Consider the following 23,147-nt stretch of genomic DNA (forward strand, 5'->3'; position numbering starts at 1 on the left):
ACAGTCAGGATCCTAGTCCCCTTAGATCAGAGGTGGGCAATTCATTTCTGTCGGGGGCCGTATGAAAAGTCTGAAGTGTGTCGGAGGGCCGAACCAATGATAACTTGAACTTAGTTATACTTAATATTATATGTCTACCATTATAAAAAAAAAACAGAAAATTATATATTTTGGTAAGATGCTTCTGGTAATCAGAAGTTTAAGAAAATTCTGTAAATATTTTTGTAAATTTATGAATTGTGGTGTAGGACAGGTCAAAGTGGAAATTAAATAAACGAGTCGAAAAGTAATAAAGGAAACAGTTTACTTAAAAACCAAACGTTACATCACTGTTTCGTTTTATTTTTAACTTGTTAATCTTCACAAATAATTAACAGGGTTTTTTTGGTATGTTAAAGAAAAGAAACTAATCAACTTTACACAAAACAAAAAGCAATGTTCAGTGAGAAAAATCCTGTCTGTTTTGGGCTTAAACAAGTGCGCTGAAATCTGGCTGAATGTCTGAGGTGGCTGTACGAAGGATGGCTGAGAGGTGATCATCAGTGATAGAGGATCTGTGTCTGGATTTGTTGAACTTCATGACTGAGAAAGTCTGTTCACATATATAGGTAGATCCAAAGAGGACTAGAATCCTCCGAGCATGTCTCTTCATGTGTGGAAAGTTCTCCTCTTTGATTGAAGAGTAAAACTCAAGCAGTGAGACTGACCTAAAGTGCTCTGCCAGAAGTGTGTCAGACGGCAAGTCAATGAGTTCCATCTGAACATCACTGGGTGCATTATCCACACTGCAGGTGAAGGGAGAAGATACCATGTTCGTTTCACTCTTGAAGTCGCCTTGAAAACTTACCATGCAGTTCCTCTAACATGGATGAGTACCTGTGGAGGTGATCAGCTGATGGTGTAGCTTCCTTTAGTGTTGGCATGTGAGTGAGAATATTGTCCCCCATTTGGCTTGAGTGGAGCTGCAACTTTCTCATGAAAGCCTTCACTGCGCTGTACATTTCATGCACAAAAAGGCCCTTGCACTGCAGTTTGACATTCAATTCATTCATCCGAGCAGTCACATCTACAGCAAAACCAAGGTCTACCAGCCAGTCTGCATCTGAAAGCTGAGGGATGTCATTTCGCTTGGTCACACAGAACTCCCGGATCTCCTCTCTCAGGTCCCAGAAAACTTTCAGCACGTTTCCCAGGCTGAGCCACCTGGCAGCTGTGTGGTAGCTGATGACATGATGTTCAGTCTCATTTTCCTCCAAAAGTGCAACAAACTGCCTGTGATTAAGTGCTCTTGCTCTGATGAAGTTAACGGTTTTACTAACAACATCACCAACATGGTTCATTTTTAATACTGACTTACACAACACTTCCTGATGTATAATACAATGCAAAAATGTTAATTTCTGCTCAGGGTTTATTTCTGTGACTTTATCCTGCATTCTCTTCAAAAGTCCAACATTTTTCCCCGTCAGATTTGGACAACCATCTGTTGTCACACCTACACGTTTGTCCCATTTCAGTCCCAACTTGTCCAAACATGCATTTACCTCCGTCAACAAATCACTCCCTGTTGTCGTCCCTTTTATTGACTGCATGGCTGCTCCTCCGTTATTTTGAAGTCTGCAGTGATCCCACGTACGAAGATGAGTAGCTGGGCAGTGTCACATACATCGCAGCTCTCATCCAGAGCCAGGCTAAAACAGTCAAAGTTAACCGCTCTGTTCTTCAGCTGAAACTACAGATTTCCCGAAATGTCCTCAACCCTTCTTTTTACAGTGCGCCGGGAGAGGGGGATGTTCTCAAATGCACACTTTTTCTCTGGGCAAATTAGCGCAGCAGAGTCCACCAAACACTCCTTAATAAACTCTCCGTCAGAAAACGGTTTACTTCTCCTAGCTATTTTCTGAGATATGACATAACTTGTCTGGGTGGTTGTATCTCTGGATGCGCTAAGATTTGTAAATAGCGTTCGTTGAGTTTGCAGCTTGCCTAGCAAAGCCTCCGACTTCTTTGCGCCCTCTTGGTCAGTTAAGTTCTTATATTTATCCTCGTGTTTGGTCACATAGTGGCGATTAAGATTGTAATCCTTAAACACAGCGACTTGGGTACCACAAACTAAGCACACGGCTTTACCTTTGACTTCTGTAAATAAATATTTAGCAGTCCATGTCGCATTGAAAACGCGGCATTCTGAATCAACTTTTCTATTTTTAATGTAAGCACACATTTTGGGGGGGGGGGGGCAGGAGCAGCTAGCTATGCGATAATGTTGGGGTGGGCCAGATGGGGCGCTCAATACCTATGTAATGCTCACACTTGTGGAGTAATAGTACTGGTGGATAGTATAATAATAGTATATGTCAGGTTTGGTAATCGTGGTTGAAAGGGACTGACCGAAGAGGCTTGAGCTTGACCCATAGAACTGTAGTGTGAGGAGAGAGAAAAACAGAAGCACAGTAATTACTGTAGTGTAGGCAGAATGGGCAGCAAATGAATAGCACCTGCCCTAGGCCTTATCACTCACGTTTAGGCAGCGTGTCTCAAGATGTTGATGTGACAGCTGTTGGACGTTCAGGCTGCGGGGTCTGCTGGGCAGCTGGAACTGGGTGGCAGTGTTGGGGATATCTCTGCTTCCTGTCCGGGGTGGCCTCAGATCCTGATCTTTAGGCTGGCTTGATCTGCTCACGTCCTGGGTGGCTGAAAAGCACAATACCCCACACACGCATTAATGATAAATCTAATATTGGGATATGATACAAGATACATATTCAAAACATATCTGTGTTGAACCTTAAGTTCATCCCAGTTGCTGAAAATTGCTGCAATGTCTCTAAAGGCATGTGGCATGTTCTCTCTCTCTCCATAGTCTATATTACATGCAAAGCAGCATGTGACCAGACTCCACATGGAGGATGCCACCTGTTCTGTGCTGATACATTCTGCCCTTGTACACACATGGCAGGAGGCTGTGTGCCTCTCTCAATATACATGTGTAACAGACATACCAGGCTTATGCAAGTTGACATGTTACGTACAGTCATGTCACGTGGGTAGCTAGATAGATATACTGTACATACATACAAACACACACACATCTATACATTCTAGGTGTGTGTGTGTGTGTGTGTATATTTATATATATATATATATACACACACACAGTGTTACACATGTGTATATATTATATAATATATATTTACACGTGTAACACTGTGTGTGTGTGTGTGTGTGTGTGTGTGTGTGTGTATATATATATATATAATATATATATATATATATATATACACACACACACACACACACACACACACAGTTACGTGTTACTACACATGTAAATATATATATGTGTAACACTGTGTGTGTGTGTAAATATATATATTTACATACACACACACACAGTGTTACACGTGTATACACACACACAAACAGTTACATGTGTATATATAATATATATACACACGTGTAACAATATGTTTGTGTGTATATATGTTACACATGTAAATATATATTATATTACACTTGTATATATGTGTGTGTGTGTGTGTGTATATATATATATATATATATATATATATATATATACCTTGCTGCAGTTGCAATCGCTATCTTTTGATGGTGAAGTGGAAGGTGAACTTTTAAAATAAAGTGTTTTGTTTTTTACATTTGGTGTAAAAAAATCAGGAATTTTATTCTGAGGAGGGGCATGCTACTTTTATTCATGTGCTGTAAGCACATGAATATATATTTAATACACAGCAGCCAGCAGGGGGCGCCGGAGCCGAGCCGCTCATTACATATTCATATATTCACTGCACCCGATCGTTACGATCGGGTATAGTGAATATACGGTCCCCTGCTGGCACCCCCGGGGGGCAGCCTGTGCTGCCTTGCACCCGGGGAGCCCACCTCCCCCCCACAAAGTTCTGGGGCAGGCAGAGAGACTTCCATCTCTCTGCCTGCCACCGTCCTCAGGCTCCCTGCGGCATTCGCCGCAGGAGCTCATATTCACCAGTCAGGGGCAGCGAGCCCCTGACACGTTGAATACCGGAGCCGGTGGGGCTCCGGAACGTTGCGAATGTGCAGCAAATCCAAAAAAGGATTCGCTGCACCTCGCAGGTATTCTCATTGAATACCGCCCATAGTATTAGACATCGCAGCACAAATCCTCTTCTGCTGCCCGAATACGACTTTATTATTTCCTAAAATGGTGTCAGAGTCTAGATTCGGTGCTATACTTATTTAGGGATATATGTGGCATTTTCAGTTCACTGAAAACCTCATTTCTTTGTCTGTCACCATACTGTAGGGTTAGCACCTTTTTATGTAGAGATTCCTGCATACATATCGTGGCTAAGAAGTAGTGGTAGGACCAAGAAATGGTTAGTATCGCAGTATGGCTACAAATGTTTTATTTCTCAGATATCAAACAAACTAAGAGAGGAGGTTCTGTGTCACCTTTTTTCTGGTGTGTCTGCATATGGAATGCTATGTTACAGGGAGCACAGGCGCCGCTATGGCGCTGACGCGGCATAAGGGGGAGGGGCAGGCCGTGCGGCCGGCGACCCGGCACAACAGGGGGGGGTCGGGCTGGTGTCCCCGTCCCCCTTTTCACACCTGGGGAACAAAGGGCAGCCAGTAGGGCACCTGGGGGGAGGTGCGGCCAGGAGGGGGTTAAAAGACCAGGCAGGGGAGCAGGCCGGGCACACAGCGTCCCGGAGCACGATAGGAGAGGAGATCCACAAGCAGCCAGCATACTCCAGCACAGCAGCAGCAGCACGTGGGAGCACGCAACCTCCTACCTTGTGGAGCAGTAATCGGGTCCCCCTCCAGGCAGCAGCGATCGTGGGTAGATCCAGCCGAAGCAGCACATCGCAGGGCAGCTGGTATGGCCAGTGCTGGAGGCCAACCAACAATGCAGGTCGGCGGGGAAGTCCTAACCTCCCGCCCCAGCAGGCTGAGGACGGTGCCCAGGAGATTGGTGGAGGAGGAGGGGGGCGGCAAGGAGAGTGGAGCCAGAAGAAACAGGAAGCAGCAGCAGCACGTGGGAGCTCGGCCGGAGCAAGGACCAGCCCCAGACAGCATGCGAGGCCACCCCAGCAGCCACCAATGTGGAGGCCCAGGAGCACGGGGCAGAGGACCATGGGCCGCACGGGGTCACAGGTGCAGTGGCAGCCAGGGGACCACAAGTTCCACAAGCTACCCAGGAGCTGGGGGCAGCAGTCGACCAGAGCTCGCCAGCGGAGGTTCCGCTGGCATGGGCGCAGCTGATGGCAACACAATTGTTCAAGGAGCTAACGCAGCTGCAAGCATCAGCATCACGGGAGAGCGAGAAGAGGGAGGCAGCATATCGCAGGAGGGATGAGAGTCGTCACGGAAGGAATACAGCAAGGGGGCCCAGCAGGCACCATCGGTCCCCACGGGACACATCTGCACGAAGAGGGAGCAGCAGTTATGCAAGCTCACGCAGGGAGCGTACCAGCGACCACCAGGCCTCACCAGGGAGGTCATACCGCAGGGAGCAGCGTGACGCCAGGGGCCCCAGTCGGAGTGGGTGGTCAAGGAGCCGGGAGCGGGCTGGCTCCAGGGAAGCTCAAGCGCGTCGCAGAGAGTACCCAGACGCAGGGGGTCAACCCCGTAGTCCGCTGAGGCATGAGGGCGGTTGGCAGCGCATTACGCCAAGCAGGACACCACAGAGGAGCAGCGTCAGCTGCAATCGGCAGTACAGCACACCAGCAAGGGATCAGGCATGTGCCGGGGATCTCAGGCAAAGAGACAGGAGCAGTACGGGCTACGCTATGTACGGCGATGCCTCACCAGCGTCATCATTCAGGGCTGATTGCAGCCGGGCACCAGGGACACATCCTTGCGCTATGAACGGCGCAGGAGCAGCTCTACCCGGGCAGTTCGCTGCAGAGGTCGACACAAGCATCGACAGGGCGACACATGGAATGGGTAAGAACAATGTCATAAGTGAGGGGGTGCATAATGTATGTGTTACGCAGAAAGGTTTGCAGGATGCATTGAATGTTAGCAATGATGTTTGCAATACGGGGGAAATGTTAGAGAATAACGTGCTTAGCATTGTGGGAGGGCCAGATATTGCGCAAGAGGTGCGCAACGGGGTGAAGGCAGGGGAAGTATCAGCGATAGCACCTAGTCCAGGGGACGGTGGGCAGCAGCGGTCAGAGTTAGGGTTAGGCCCAGTGGAGTCGGATGAGGATGATGCATGCAGGGTGCTCAGGGAACAGTGGCTAGCAGCAGTAGCGAAATGGAGAAATAAGAAGGGTAGTATTCCGGGAGCTGATGCGTCCAGGAACCAGATGGGGGTGGTACGACAGGACAAAGCAGCAGCATTCGGCCAAGCGAGCAGCGCAGGGGGGCAGCCTTTTAGTTCCGTGGCAGCCCGCTTGCCAACATTAACAAGGAAGGAGATTGAAAAAGGGGCGTTCATAGATATATGCTCCCTAATGGAGGCAGGGCTGAGGGACAAGGAAAAGGCCAAACCTAAAGGGGAGAGGCAGTCGGATAGCTATAAGACAATGGAGCACTGGATGAGCGGGATGTTCGCTTATACGGCGTGCTACACTGAGGCCTACCCTGAGGCAGCCGCAGGCCTGCTCAAATACACAGATTTCATTTACTCAGCGTATAAAGAACATGGGGGAAGTGTATGGAGGAAATACGATTAGGATTTTAGGACGAAAGCGGCGGGCGGAATGCCCATCGATTTCGGTGTTAGGGACGTTGACCTGTGGCTCAACGCACAGTCAGCTGGGATAGCGGAGAAGATCTCGGCGCAGCAGAAGTACACGGGGGCAGGGAGGCCCAGCGCTGTGGGTGCAGGGAGGCCTGGCACGCAGAAGGCAGAACAGAAATGCTGGGCGTTTAATGACTCCTTGTGCAATCGGGCCCAGTGCAAGTTCAAGCACGCATGCTCGAACTGCGGTGCCAACCATGCCGCCAAGGACTGCACTAGGCAGCGAGGAAATTACCAGAGGAAGGTACCCGCAGCAGCGGGACCTGGGAAAAGCAGTTAGTCCCGTAGACGTAGGCAGGATCCGGGGATGGCTAGACAGATACCCCGAGAGGCAGGAAGCCAATTTGTTGCTAACAGGGTTCAGGGATGGCTTTAGAATACCTATAACCAGGGACGTGACACCCTTCGGCAGCTCAAAAAACCTGAAATCAGTCGGGGAGCAGCCAGGGGTGGTTAGGGACAAAATCAGCAAAGAGCTGGCATTGGGCAGGATGGCAGGGCCATTCACAACCCCCCCGGTGGCGGGATTGGTTATATCACCATTGGGGCTGGTTCCCAAAAAGGCACCAGGTAAATTCAGGTTAATTCAGCATTTGTCTTATCCGGAGGGGGCATCGGTAAACGATGCCTTGGACAGGGACGAGTGCTCAGTGCAATACCAGTCATTTGACTCGGCCGTCAAGATGGTCCGAGTGCAGGGCAAGGGGGCGCTTATGGCAAAGTTGGACATTGAGTCAGCCTTTAGGCTCCTCCCCCTTCACCCCGAGAGTTTTTATCTCATGGGACTAAGTTTTGACGGGTGCATTTTTATAGACAAATGTCTTCCGATGGGATGCGCCATATCTTGCGCGTTTTTTGAAGCATTTAGCTCATTCCTGCAGTGGTGCTGGGAAGAGCGAACTGGGTCGGCAGCAATTGCGCACTACCTGGATGATTTCTTGGTGGCAGGGCCGCCCAATTCGGCACAGTGCAACCTCTTGCTGGGTGAGCTGCAGGGCATGCTGAAGGAGTTCAGCGTGCCCATTGCTCCAGAAAAAACAGAAGGGCCCAAGGCAGTTCTGTCTTACTTGGGGATAGAGATCGATTCTGTGAAGCAGGAATGCAGATTGCCAGAGGATAAAGTGGGAAAGCTGGTTAGGGAGGTCAGACACTGCGCCGGAGCAAAAAAGGTGACGCTGGGGCAGCTCCAATCATTATTGGGAAGCCTCAATTTCGCCTGCAGGGTGATCCCAATGGGCAGGATATTTAAGCGACGGCTGGAGCAAGCCACAACGGGCATAGCAAATAAAAATCATTTTCTGCGCATCAACAAGGAATTGCGGGAGGATTTGCTAGTATGGGAGGAATTCCTCCAACACTTCAATGGGGTGCGTATGTGGCCAGAGCCTATGCGGCCCAATCACGCAATGCATTTATTTACGGATGCCGCAGGAGCCACAGGCTTCGGGGCATACTGGCAGGGAGAATGGTGTGCCCATTTGTGGCCACCGGCGTGGGAAAAGGCGGGTCTCACCAGGAACCTGGCAGCCCTGGAGCTATTCCCGATAGTGGTAGCCGTGACAATCTGGGGAGGGAGGCTAGCCAACAAGCAAATTCAGTTCTGGTGCGACAACCTGGGGGTAGTGCAGGCAGTGAATAGCCAGCGGGCATTATCGCCGCCAGTGGTCAGACTGATTAGGAGGTTGGTCGTGGAATGCCTGCGCCACAATATTACATTCAGGGCAAAGCATGTGCCAGGGGTAAAGAACGTGATAGCGGATGCGCTGTCACGGCAGAACTGGGAAGCGTTCAGGGCAGCAGCACCAAACGCAAGCGCATCAGGCCTAACATGCCCCCCATGTCTCTGGCAGATAGTCAAGCCGAGTTAGCCAGCCTGGTGGAGCGGTCGCTGGCGCCAAGGATGTGGAAGGCATACAAGGCGGCATGGAATTGCTGGAAGGATTTCCAGGTCACGGCAGGCACCGAGAGGCTCAGCGCGCAGCAGCAGCTGTTGGCTTTCCTGGCCAAGCTCAGGCGGGAGCAGGCATCAAAAGCCAGGGTAGGCGCTTTGCTGGCAGGCATCTCGTTTTTTGACAAACTCAATGGCAGGGTCGACGAGACGAAGTCTTTCGCAGTACGCACGATCATGAGGGGCTGGGCCAGGATGGAGGCAAAAAAGCCAGACGCGAGGCAACCCATCACAATAGAAAGGTTGCGGATTTTGCTGGACCAGATTCCAACGGTCTGCCGGGATCAGAGGGAGGCAGCCCTGTTCAGGGTGGCATTTGCAATGGCCTTTAGTGGCGCATTCAGAATCAGTGAGTTAGTGGCAGGAAGAAAGTCATCAGCAGAGGAGGGCCTGCAGCACAGCAACGTAGTAGTAACGGAGCATTCAGTGCTGTGCAAGATTCACAGGTCAAAGACAGATCAGGAAGGCAAGGGTAGATGGGTCCAGCTAAACCGCCACGCGGACACTGCAACGTGCCCAGTAGCGGCGGTTAGGGACTTCATGGGCATGGGAACAGCGGGCAAAGGGAACTTCCTGGTGCACGCGGACGGGTCACCGCTAACCAAATACCAGTTCTCAGCTATCCTGAGGAAGGGCGCAGCGGCGAGCGGATGGCCAGCAGGAAGGTTTAGCTCGCATTCATTTAGGATTGGGGCGGCCACTTCAGCGGCTAGCGAGGGCCGCGCAAGCGCTGAAATCAGAGCGCTGGGCAGGTGGAAATCAGATCGTTATAAGACGTATGTCAGGCCAGTCACCGACAAGCCGACAGATAATTAACTCTTCCACCCCCCCCCCCTCCGCAGGGAATACAAACACAAAATGGATATGGATTGTCGGCCACTCCTACGTTCACTGGGCCGAAGTCAGGGCCGCGGCCAGGCCCTACGGCAGACAGCTAGGGCTGGCAAGGAGCGAAGGGCAAGTGCTTTGGTTTGGGTGGAGGGGGATGAAGTGGAGCGGACTCAGGGAAGCGTTGGTGAGGGGGGAGGGGATGGCCGGCACCCCAGGCACGATAATTATTCACCTGGGAGGTAATGACTTGGGGGATGCCAGATCCCTGGACCTGGTAAGAACGGTTGGCGCCGACTTAGAGTGGGTGAAAGCCCGATGGCAAGGGGTTAGGGTGCTGTGGTCCAGCATCATCCCCAGGTTGGTATGGCGCGGGGCAAAGAAAGGAGGAGCCATTGAAAGGACCAGGAAGAAAGTAAATGTGGCGGTAGCCAAGCGGGTGTTGGAAATGGGGTGGGGGGTTATCCGCCACGCGGATATCAACCAGAAGATCAATGGCATGTATCGGACAGATGGAGTGCATTTGTTGGATATTGGCATTGACTTGTTCAACAATGCGCTCCAGGAAGCGCTGGGGGCATGAGAGAAGGGGCGTTGTGCAGGGTGGGGGTCTTTTCGGTACCCGGCCAATACATCCGGGAACCTCAGTGGCGGGAAGAGGCGGTGCGCAAGGCAGGCGGAGGAGGGGAACCAGCCGAGGTGGCAGATTCACCCTCGGTGCGGGGCCGCACGCCAGGCTCCAGCTTTCGACGGCGGGCCATCGGCTGCGCGCCAAGCGAGAGTGATCTGCAGGGGCTGGCTCCCAGAACGGGAGGGGGCGTTGCCGAGGGCCTATCACGTAGGTATGTGGCACGCCCCAGCGCAAAATCAATGATCGGCATTGATAGGCTCTTGCACCTTGCCCACCGCTCTCTGTCCTCACCCTGCAAACGCTGGTTAAGGATTGTTAATAAAACTGTGGCCAATGATTTAATCCCAAAACGTGTCTCTGAGTATGATTTCAAGGGGAGGGATAATTGGGACGGTTTAGCAGGAGCACAGCAGGCCGCCCTCTCTCCTTTAAGTGTTTTCCTGGTGTGTCTGCGTATGGAATGCTATGTTACAGTGTTTTCCTGGAGTGTCTGCGTATAGAATGCTATGTTACAGTGTTTTCCTGGTATGCCTGCGAATGGAATGCTATGTTACAGTGTTTTCCTGGAGTGTCTGCATATGGAATGCTATGTTACAGTGTTTTCCTGGTATGCCTGCGAATGGAATGCTACTGTATGTTACAGTGTTTTCCTGGTATGCCTGCGAATGGAATGCTATGTTACAGTGTTTTCCTGGAGTGTCTGCATATGGAATGCTATGTTACAGTGTTTTCCTGGAGTGTCTGCATATGGAATGCTATGTTACAGTGTTTTCCTGGAGTGTCTGCATATGGAATGCTATGTTAGTGTTTTCCTGGTATGCCTGCGAATGGAATGCTATGTTACAGTGTTTTCCTGGAGTGTCTGCATATGGAATGCTATGTTACAGTGGTTTCCTGGTGTGTCTGCGTATGAAATGCTATGTAACAGTGTTTTCCTGGAGTGTCTGCATATAGAATGCTATGTTACAGTGTTTTCCTGGAGTGTCTGCATATGGAATGCTATGTTACAGTGTTTTCCTGGTATGCTTGCGTATGGAATGCAAAGGTACACTATTTTTCTGCAAAACAATGTAATGTAGCATTCCAAACGCAGATGCAGCCGTAGTCACACACTGAATATTTTAATCAGAAGAAGCTGCTTGTGAGTCCTATTTGCTCCAATTTGCAAGACACATTGTAATGAAAAAAGTCTCATGCAAAGATGCTCAGCGCTACCGAGTCACCCTATGGTATGGCAGAACTAGAAGGGCTGCCTAACGCACAAGGAGACTAGGGAGGTTATTCTGGTTGATTTGTTTGCATGTGAAATCGCACGCAGCACTTTTTTTCCTTAGTACGCATGCGCATGATCCGCAGTGAGCAAGTGCGGGTTTGATCACCTGTATACACTCGCACCCTTGCGAACAGAAATAAGCTTGCGAACGAGCACTACCAATGTAGGCGTGATGTGGGTGTATCTGTGGGCGAGGCATGGAAAGTGGGCAAAAATGGGTGGAAACTGGGACGTAGACAAGGGTTTTGCCCACAAGTGCTGGGTGGTGGCTTCATAGCACTGTGTGGGCACTCACACTGGTCGCGCTCAAAATCATTTGCAAGAAAAAAGGGACTCTCGGGCCTCACAGAGCACCTGCACACAATACTCACCCACGCACCTGCACACAATACTCACTCATGCACCTACACACCCGTGCACCTGCACTCAATACCCACCTGTGCACCTGCACACAATACCCACCCGTGCACCTGCACACAATACCCACCCGTGCACCTGCACACAATACCCACCCGTGCACCTGCACACAATACCCACCCGTGCACCTGCACACAATACCCACCCGTGCACCTGCACACAATACTCACCCGTGCACCTGCACACAATACCCACCCGTGCACCTGCACACAATACCCACCCGTGCACCTGCACACAATACACATCCGCGCACTCACCCGTGCACCTGCACACAGTACTCACCCGTGCACCTGCACACAATACCCACCCGTGCACACAGTACTCACCCGTGCACCTGCACACAATACTCACCCGTGCACCTGCACACAATACCCACCCGTGCACCTGCACACAATACCCACCCGTGCACCTGCACACAGTACTCACCCGTGCACCTGCACACAGTACTCACCCGTGCACCTGCACACAATACCCACCCGTGCACCTGCACACAATACCCACCCGTGCACCTGCACACAATACCCACCCGTGCACCTGCACACAATACCCACCCGTGCACCTGCACACAATACCCACCCGTGCACCTGCACACAATACCCACCCGTGCACACAATACCCACCCGTGCACCTGCACACAATACCCACCCGTGCACCTGCACACAATACCCACCCGTGCACCTGCACACAATACCCACCCGTGCACCTGCACACAATACCCACCCGTGCACCTGCACACAATACCCACCCGTGCACCTGCACACAATACCCACCCGTGCACCTGCACACAATACCCACCCGTGCACCTGCACACATTACCCACCCGTGCACCTGCACACATTACCCACCCGTGCACCTGCACACATTACCCACCCGTGCACCTGCACACAATACCCACCCGTGCACCTGCACACAATACCCACCCGTGCACCTGCACACATTACCCACCCGTGCACCTGCACACAATACACACCCGTGCACCTGCACACAATACCCACCCGTGCACCTGCACACAATACACACTCGTGCACCTGCACACATTACCCACCCGTGCACCTGCACACATTACTCCCCCGTGCACTATACAAGTTTCTCTCATTAAACAATTAGCTAACCACATCTACACGTTAAGCAGACTATTGGACCTTCAACAGTTCTACCTTTCATGATTCAGATCTAAAATATATATGTGTGCATATACTGCATGTAACACCTTTACCCTGACACAATTTTTGAGTTCATGACACTTAATGAATGTCAGGCATTACAGTGATTTCGTAGGTATGTTTCCAAATTTGTGTCACACATCTTAAACCTATACACTCTCACAGCCCACATATATGTTTAAATGATTAAAACCACACTTCAGTGTTTCTAGTGTTTCATCACTACATTCTGTTCATGTGCATTTTAAGAATTGTACACACAATTACCTAGTCGACATGTGTCAACTCTCATAGTTGTTTGCAAACACAACCATGATGGTGTGCTGACACTACACACATCTGTGTTTTCAATACTCACCCATGCACCTGCACACAATACTCACCCATGCACCTGCACACAATACTCACCCATGCACCTGCACACAATACTCACCCATGCACCTGCACACAATACTCACCCGTGCACCTACACATCCGTGCACCTGCACACAGTACTCACCCGTGCACCTGCACACAGTACTCACCCGTGCACCTGCACACAATACCCACCCGTGCACCTGCACACAGTACCCACCCGTGCACCTGCACACAATACTCACCCGTGCACCTGCACACAGTACCCACCCGTGCACCTGCACACAATACTCACCCGTGCACCTGCACACAATACTCACCCACCCACCTGCACACAATACCCACCCGTGCACCTTTACACAATACTCACCCGTGCACCTGCACACAATACTCACCCACGCGCCTGCACACAATACTCACCCACGCGCCTGCACACAATACTCACCCATGCACCTGCACACAATACTCACCCACACACCTGCACACAACACACACCCGTGCACCTGCACACAGTACTTCATTCATAAAATAACTTCAGTGTCCTGATGGCCTGCAATATTTTTTCCAATAAAGGCGAAGGACACATGAATTACGTAGGTTGATCAAAACCAGGTGAAATTCAGACTTCAAGTCACCCATCCATAGAACCTGTGCAACTAACATGTCCCTGATGAAAGGAATATTCTAGTAATGCTACATTTAATAAACTTGGAACGTCTACGTATCACATGACATTACCCAGTGTTCCCAGCCCTCTAGGCTGCCTGGTGTACCAGCTCCCGTCACCGAATAAAATGTAGGGCGAGTAACTTAATCAGAAGGTTGTTAAGCATCTGCAATTAGATTCTTTTTTTCCTCTTCTGCAGTGGAAATGAAAGTTCACAGCTTTGCTAATCGCACTGTTAATGTTGTGGCTTTTGTGGTAAACGTGACAAATTATCAAGTTTAAAAAAAATATATATAATAATAATTTCCGCAACTAAACACCTGACCTCGGATATACCGGTGGCCAGTAAACATGTGTGAAGCGTGGCTTTAAGCCACATCAAAGAGGAGTGGCCTAGCCGGATTTATAATACGGCCACATCTTGCCAAATACAGTATCTCTCTTACCTAGAATGCAACACACAAGGATGAGTCAGCAGAGACACGGGCTTTGGTGGCAGGTGAGACACAAGTTGTGAAAATGCTTTTTTCATGATGTTATTTATATTTGAACGATTTACTTGGAACTTCAGAATTGCCTTTCATCATGACCACAATTAAAAAATAAATTCCGTGAGCACGGTGTCACTGAGAACACCGATCATGAGTGGCACTGTTGGGGCCACGGTCAGCTACACAATCTATGCAGATATTTTTAGAGTTCAGTAAGAATAGTGGTATACAGTATATACTGTACCAGTGGTTCCCAAACATTCTTGAATCACATCCCACTAGAGCAGTGGTTCTCAACCTTAGGGCCCCCAACAGTGCATGTTTTCCAGGTCACCCGGCAGGTGCACTCATTATTCACTGACACATTTTAAAAGATCACAGGTGGAGCTAATTATTTCACTTGTGATTCTGTGTGGAGACGTGGAAAAGGCGCACTTTTGGCGAAGCCCCTTGAGCAAATATATTGTATATCAATGAATCGTATGCAATCCCATTCCCCAAAGCTGGAAGTCTATCCGTGCCGGAGGTCAGACGTGCAGCAGATCCAATCTCTGCTCGTTCCCGTGCCCAGTCAATGGATTGGATCGCGTGTCAAACACATGCAATTTTGGCCACTTTTCCCCTGATTTCTCAGCCCGGTCCGTCAGAAATGTGTCCAAATCGCACTAGTGTATGGCCGACAAAATTGGTACTAGTGGCTGCCAATCACTTTGACCACAAATAATTTGTTTTGGGCCGGAACCACCCACCAGAGGCTTCTCTGCGAGAGCCTTGTAGCACCCCAGAGTGAGTATGTACACAGTTTGGGAAGCACTGGTATATGCAGATTAATATGAAATAGATCGGCTGGCTGGTCAATATAAAAAAACTTGTACATGTCTAAGGACAGAAACTCCAACTATAGATCCAAGGACAGTACTGGGAAACCAAGGACTATTTGGATCTTGGTTCGGAAGAAGGAAAGTTTGAGAATATTGCATAGAGTCTTCTAGCTGGTGATTTACCTTCCCTCTGTGTTGTTAATAGGGCAGGATGTACACTGACATTTTTGTTTCTTCAGAAAAATGTCTTTGATTTGGGTTCACCATCAGCAAATATGTTTAGAAAGAGTTTGTTTCGTGACTTCCGATATTAGAGAATGAGAGAGTCTGTACTCATGGGAAGGTCAAGCAGGCCCCTGCCTGGGGCAGTAGCAATGGTGGGACAGCTCTATGGCACATAGGGCCTTATTCTGATTGGTGCGGCCCGATCAGAATATGCGGCCGCGACCGTGCAGGCGAATCCCCGCCTTCCATACGGATCGCCACCTGCCGTCCGTACGCGGATATGTGGCGATCCGCATGAAATTGGACGGGGATACGCCTCCTCTGTCTTGGGAGCAGCCCCTGCATTCGATGGTCGCCGAACATCGAATGCAGGGCCGCACGCTCCACCAGGTCCCGCCACACAAGACCACACGGACACTTGTCCGTGTGAAATCATGTATGGGGGCGGGCAGCTGACATCCGGCGATGTCAGATGCCCGCCCCGTACCCACGCGTCACGGCCTCATTACCATGCATACGCCCCGCGTTTGCATGGGAACGCCCATGAAACGCGGGGCGTATGCATAGGGTAATGAGGCTAAGTAGCCCCTCACGCCCCTCTACGCCCCCTGTGCGGCGTATAAAGAATCCGTGCGGCGAAATCGCCTGCACATGCGCAGAGTGACCTCTGCACATGCGCAGACGATCAACATCGGCGGTCCGTCCGCATGCGGGAATATCCGCACCGATCAGAATAAGGACCATAGTTATCTAACCTCTGTTGTAAGACGATCTGCGCTTAATAAATAAACCCCTAAAGCTGGGTACACACCTAAAGATTTATCGGTACTCTTTACCTAGAACGGCGCCCATCGGGGGGATCGCGGGCAGTACATAAACGGCCGCGACGCGATGCCCGCGATCACCGCGATTTTCCCATAGGGAACAATGTTAAAAAGCCAGATTGGCCGCGATTTTGCATTCAATGCCTCAATGCCCGCGATTTTACCATAGGAATCAATGTTAAATGGGCTACAGAGCCCAAATAGGCTCAATTAACCCTTAAATGTCACCCCAATTTTTTGACGCCACCCCACGATCCACGCCAACCCGAAGCGTGGCGAGCGCAGCGAGCCCGCGAGGGGCGGCGGTACGCGTCCTCCGACCTTTTCATGCCCTACTATCCACGTCGGCGTGGAGTTGAGAATAGAATAGTGTGGCGAGCGCAGCGAGCCACCGAGCCCGAAGCGTGGCGAGCGCACGCGGATACCTTCACAGTTATACGCGTCCCCTCGCGGACTTCACAGGTGTCCGTGGCGACGCCGACACCTGTGAAGCCCGCGAAGGGACGCGTTTACCTGTGAAGGTATCCGCGTCCCCTCGCGGGGCTCGCTGCGCTCGCCACGCTTCGGGCTCGGTGGCTCGCTGCGCTCGCCACACTATTCCATTCTCAACTCCACGCCGACGTGGATAGTAGGGCATGAAAAGGTCGGAGGACGCGTACCGCCGCCCCTCGCGGGCTCGCTGCGCTCGCCACGCTTCGGGTTGGCGTGGATCGTGGGGTGGCGTATAAAAATTGGGGTGACATTTAAGGGTTAATTGGGTCTATTTGGGCTCTGTAGCCCATTTAACATTGATTCCTATGGGAAAATCGCGGGCATTGAGGCATTTTACATTAAAATCGCGGTCAATTAGGCTTTTTAACATTGTTCCCTATGGGAAAATCGCGGTCATCGCGGGTACACGATTTTGATGTACCCGCGATGACCGCGATTTTTTACCCCCGACGCCCGCGATTCTGATCGCGGGTGCCGTTCTAGGTAAAGAGTACCGATTTATCTGTACAACATTTGCTCCCAAATGCTGAAAAAGGGTAAAATAATAATAGTTTAAGCCAGTGGTTCCCAAACTGTGTGCCGTGGCTCCCTGGGGTGCCTCGGGACACTTGCAGGGGTGCCCCGGGATGGTCGTCCAGGACCAGTTCAAATTATTTATGGTTAATTATTTATGGGCAAAACCAGTGCTGGTAGCTGACAATAATAAGATGTATACAAACAGGAGCAAATCCTGCCCTTTACCACATAACTGACCCTCAGAATCGCGTATAAACCCAATATAATAAATTTTGGGGGGGCCTCGGGGGGCCGTGAAAACATTTTGATACTCTAGGGTGCCGTGATTCAAAAAAGATTGTGAACCCCTGGTTTAAGCAATTTGCCTGAATGACCGTTGTCTGTTTTTCCAGCGTTTGGGAACAAGTGGCTCCAGATCTTTGCTCCCACCAGACAGATTGGACAGATAAAACTGAGCACACACCTAATGGTTTAAGGTTACAGGGTGTGATTTGAGCACGGTGCAATTTGCCAATGCTCGCCCCTGTGGGATCAGCATCATAAGAAAAAAATAAACTGTGCAGGCAACCAATTTTGACATATTGGCAAGGTTGTGACTATTCTAGAACACTATATACAATAATTACTTGAAATTTTATGGTTCTGGGCTCCGTGGAAGGAAAATTGCAGTAAAAAATGTAACACAGCCAAAATCTCACTGGATATATACAACTTATTATCTTAATCACTGGGGGAATCATCTACATGTAGCAATTGATGGTGATTGAGGCTGAAGGGCCAGATGTATCAAGCTTCAAAAAGTGATACAATGGAGAGTGTATAAACAGCCAGCCAATCATCTTTTACCTGTCATATTTCAAACCCAGCCTCTAACATGGCAGTTAGGAGATGATTGGCTGGCTGTTTATCACTCTCCCTTTTATCACTAACTGCCATGTTAGAGGCTGGGTTTGAAATATGACAGGTAAGAGATGATTGGCTGGCTGTTTATCACTCTCCCTTTTATCACTAACTGCCATGTTAGAGGCTGGGTTTGAAATATGACAGGTAAGAGATGATTGGCTGGCTGTTTATCACTCTCCCTTTTATCACTAACTGCCATGTTCGAGGCTGGGTTTGAAATATGACAGGTAAGAAATGATTGGCTGGCTGTTTATCACTCTCCATTGTATCACTTTTTAAAGCTTGATACTTATGGCCCAAAGTGTGCTCCAGCATTTGGAAAGGTGGGGAAAGGGGGACACAACAAATTGAAGGGTAAAACAGTTCAATCTGAGCCACCAAAATATGCTAGATAAACATTAAATACATGTGCAGATTTAAGTGGTGTACACACAGGGAGATTTTGGCGAATGGACAATTTTGACTAAGCAGTTTTGAGAGAGATTTTGGCTAGATGCACTGGAGATTTTGCCTAAGCGATTTTGTCTAAGCAATGATTGACTGTGCAGGCAAGTCAATTTTGACTAGATCATAGTCAATCATTACTTAGACAAAATCACTTAGTCAAAATCTCCTAGAAGGTTAGCCAAAATCTCCCTATCTAGTCAAATCTCCTGCCAAAATCTCACCATTTACAGATATAGCTGAAAGATATAAGCCAGGATGTAATGGCAGCCGATTTTTCTGCAAAACTTGCATATTTTGCAAAGTCCGGCAATGTAATAGCCTCCAAAAGGGGACACTAGATAGTCAAAATCTGCTAGAAGTTTAGCCAAAATCTCCCTATTTTTCTCCTCCTTAGTCAATATTGTCTAGCAGAAATTGCTTAGTCAAAATTGTCCATTAGTCAAAATCTCCCCGTGTGTACATCCCTCAAGATCATGGAAAGTCAGATGTTTTCGACTGAATACGAGCGGATGGTAAAACGTTATACAACTTGGCCGATGTGATAGAGTCTGTGTAACATGGGAAACTCATCTGAGTTATAAAGTCAGACATAAATAAAGCTGGTTTTTTTTTGGTGTGACTTGTATTTAGCAATGTTGAAAATCACTTACACACACACACAATTACAGCAACTTTACAACAAATAAACATTTAGAAAAATATTTCTAACCTTAAAAATCAAAAATATACTCTGATCTCATAAAATAGGTCATATACTGCATATGTCAATGTCATTCTCTCTGTACAATGCATCTTATTCACATTACGGTACTTGTGTATTATAGCGGCGCCCCCAATGTACATTGCGCAATGTTTTTATCGCATCGCATGTGCGATGAAACATTGTATAAGCACCCTAAAGGATGCTTTTAAGAACCCAAATGGGTGCTTACAATGTTAAATGCACCCCCACGCCACCCCCCCACTATAAACGTGAACCCGAAGCGTGGCGAGCACAGCGGTACGCGCCCTCTGACCTTTTCATACCCCCACTATCCACGTCGGCGTGGAGTTGAGAATAGAAAGTGTGGCGAGCGCACGAGGGGACGCCGATACCTGTGAAGGTATCTGCGTCCGCTCGCCATACTTTCTGTTCTCAACTCCACGCTGACGTGGATAGTGGGGGTATGAAAAGGTCGGAGGACACGTACCGCCGCCCCACGCGGGCTCGCTACGCTTCGGGTTCACGTTTATAGTGGGGGTGCATTTCACATTGTAGTGCTTATACAATTTTTTATCGCATCGCATGGCATTGTATGCCATACACAATGTCATTTTAAAATTGTATGACATTGTACAATATCGCGCGATATCTCGTCGCATCGCATGCCTTATGGTATGCGATGCGATGGGCGCCGCTATAATACACAAGTACCCGCATCACTATCCAAACAGAGAGCAACAGCCAGCTTCTGCGGACAAAGAATATAGGCATGCTGTATATCATTTATTATGTATTTGCGACTGTATGCGGCTGACGAGGGGGTTAAATGGCTGAGGATTGCTGAATATGAGCCACCCTCGCAGTTTAACCCCTGCACCGCTCACCCTATTCAACGTTCCAGGGGAATCCTCGCTGTTGGAGGATGGCGACGATTCCCCCAAACAGCGAGGCTCGCGGCTATTGCAGGGAGCCCGCTGCATTTAGCCACGAGCCGCGCACGCCGTTTCCACCTCACTGTACAAACCCAGCGTGGTGAAAACGGTGTGTGCAGGGGGTCAGTTAAATACTGACCCGCGAGCTGTGCAATCCGCACTGCTCGCCGTCACAGATCGCAAAAGAGCATTGAATTCTGTTATGCTACAGCTTTTCTTAATGAAATACACAACGCACAACATCAGATACATTATACATGAATACATATTATACATTCCTCGCTGTCTCCCAGTGATACCACCCACATCCCCCTCTATGTAACTGATTCTCATTCTGCTATGGAACAATGGAGGTAATTCAGGTTCACTCGCAATGCACATGCAGTTTGATAATGGACAAAACCATGTGCACTGCAGGTGGGGCAGATGCAACAGGGGCAGAGACAGTTAGATTTGGGTGAGTTATTTTGTTGTTGTGCAGGGTAAATACTGGTTGCTTAATTTTTACACTTACAATATAGATACCCGTTTGAACACACCTCAACCCACCCTCTCTGTCCGGGCCCAGGACTGAGGACCCGACAGTGCCCCCCACCCTCCCCAATGGAGGCTCTACTTCTGTATTTGGTTCTGTAGTGGATGGAAATAGATAGATATCTATACTATACTATGAGGTCATAGGAAAATGTGTCATATCTGCCATATTTTTTTTTCTATATGTATCACACTTTGAAAAGAACTTCGTTCACACTTTCCTCACCACAGTGCAGCAAGTGCCAGTCACAGCGCAGAGTAATCTCAGTGGGTAACTGTGGCTGTGGATCCTTACCACTGAGCCATCCATTCTAAACATATCTCAGAAATCAGCACAGGGGGCTTCATATTTTAAAGGGCAATGACATTCTATGCAAAACCAGGCAAGTTTTATGTTGCATAGAATCACCCCTAAATTTAGTCCATACAGTTAGTGTTGCAGTTCTAATGAATCCATTGACAGTATAAAATAAGCATATTTATAAGGATATATATATATATATATATATATAGAGGTCCGGCAGTAAGGATGATGGCGCACAAACAACTGACGGCAGCATCCAGTGGCGTAAGTTCATCCAAATTGCCCGGAGGCAAGATAAGTATTGGTGCCCCCCCAAATAGCTCAATCAGTAAGGTTTCTGTCTCCAGTAGGGTCATGGGATCTAATACAGGGTGTGTGGAGTCAGTTAATTGAAAGCAGTTGATATTGCTAATGTGGCTGATTCAAACTTGATGGGGAGGAGAGGTGCCCCCTTGGGAGCAGGAGCCTGGCGGCAGATGACTCCATTGGGTACTTGTGGATTATCACGGCTCCACGATGGGCATCGTATGCTAAAAAATCGCATCGCATGCGATCGCATACGATTTTGCACTGAAAAGCATCCAAATGCATTGGAATTAGTATTAAACATGTTCAATGGCCCCCAAATGGCATTTTTGAGGCTGTACCACCCCCACTATCAACGCGAACCCGAAGCGTGGCGAGCGCAGCGGTACGCGTCCTACGACCTTTTCATACACCCACTATCCACGTCGGCGTGGAGTTGAGAATAGAAAGTGTGGCGAGCGCAGCGAGCCCGAAGCGTGGCGAGTGCAGCGAGGGGACGCGGATACCTTCACAGGTATCCGCGTCCCCTCACGGGCTTCACAGGTGTCCGCGTCCCCTCGCGGGGCTCGCCACGCTTCGGGCTCGGTGGCTCGCTGCGCTCGCCACACTTTCTATTCTCAACTCCACGCCGACGTGGATAGTGGGGGGTATGAAAAGGTCGTAGGACGCATACCGCCGCGCTCGCCACGCTTCGGGTTCGCGTTGATAGTGGGGGTGGTACAGCCTCAAAAATGCCATTTGGGGGCCATTGAACATGTTTAATACTAATTCCAATGCATTTGGATGCTTTTCAGTGCAAAATCGTATGCGATCGCATGCGATGCATTGCATACGATTTTGTCAAAGATCGGTAAAAATCGCATCGCATGCCACTATATATGGCATGCGATGGGAGCCGTGATAATCCACAAGTACCCTCCATTGCCTCCCAGAGTTCTGCCTCTGGCAGCATCCCAAAGGAGGGAATCCAGACAGGGGTCCAGTAAGTATACTTAGCTTCTACCCTGCCACCCATGACCCCTGTCTAACCCTCCCTATAGCCTAAACCTAATCCCACTCCCCAGCTTAACCTTAAGTCCCGCCTCCAGTGGCCTAACGCTACCCCGCCCTGCAAATTTACAAACTTACGATCAGTATGCTGGCAGTCGGGATATTTTATTAGGTAAAAACTTATGGGACCCGCTCCATCTGTACATCTCCTCCTCTTTGGCTGGCGCTCACCAGATCCCTTGCACTGGCGAGCACCAGCCATAGAGACTGGGGCACGCGTGCGTCTCAGTTTCCTGTCGGCGGGGGGGCGGGAACCCTGTCCGTCTCCGCTTCAGGGAGACGGACAGGGTTAGGGGGGTGCGTCGGGGACCCGGGGGGTTCCCCGTTGTAAGGGGGCGCGCGCGCAACTCGTGCGCGCGCGCCCCCTCCGGAGGCTGGCGGGGGTTGGCAGCTGGCGAATCTTCCGCCATCCCCTGTAAAGCTGGGAAGCGCTCCATCTGTATCAAATCAAGGAGATAAATGTCCGATGACTGCAATCTTAGGGGGAGTTATTTTGATATCACTGGCCCCTTCACTGGGTACAACCAACACTACATGGCCAAAAGCATACAGCAGAGATGGAAG

The 23,147-nt window shown here is 49.6% G+C and overlaps 1 protein-coding gene across 1 annotated transcript; it reads right to left on the reverse strand.

Moving 5' to 3' along the window:
• Positions 1 to 818: 818 nt before the first annotated feature.
• LOC146063043 (general transcription factor II-I repeat domain-containing protein 2A-like) lies at positions 819 to 1,592 on the reverse strand. Its single transcript, XM_083175055.1, has one exon. It carries the CDS (start codon positions 1,590 to 1,592, stop codon positions 819 to 821), a length of 774 nt encoding a protein of 257 aa, XP_083031181.1.
• Between the last annotated feature and the right edge of the window lie 21,555 nt (positions 1,593 to 23,147).

The sequence above is a fragment of the Crinia signifera genome, chromosome 3 (genome assembly GCF_055691185.1).
Source record: "Crinia signifera chromosome 3, ASM5569118v1, whole genome shotgun sequence".
Classification (NCBI taxonomy): Eukaryota; Metazoa; Chordata; class Amphibia; order Anura; family Myobatrachidae; genus Crinia; species Crinia signifera.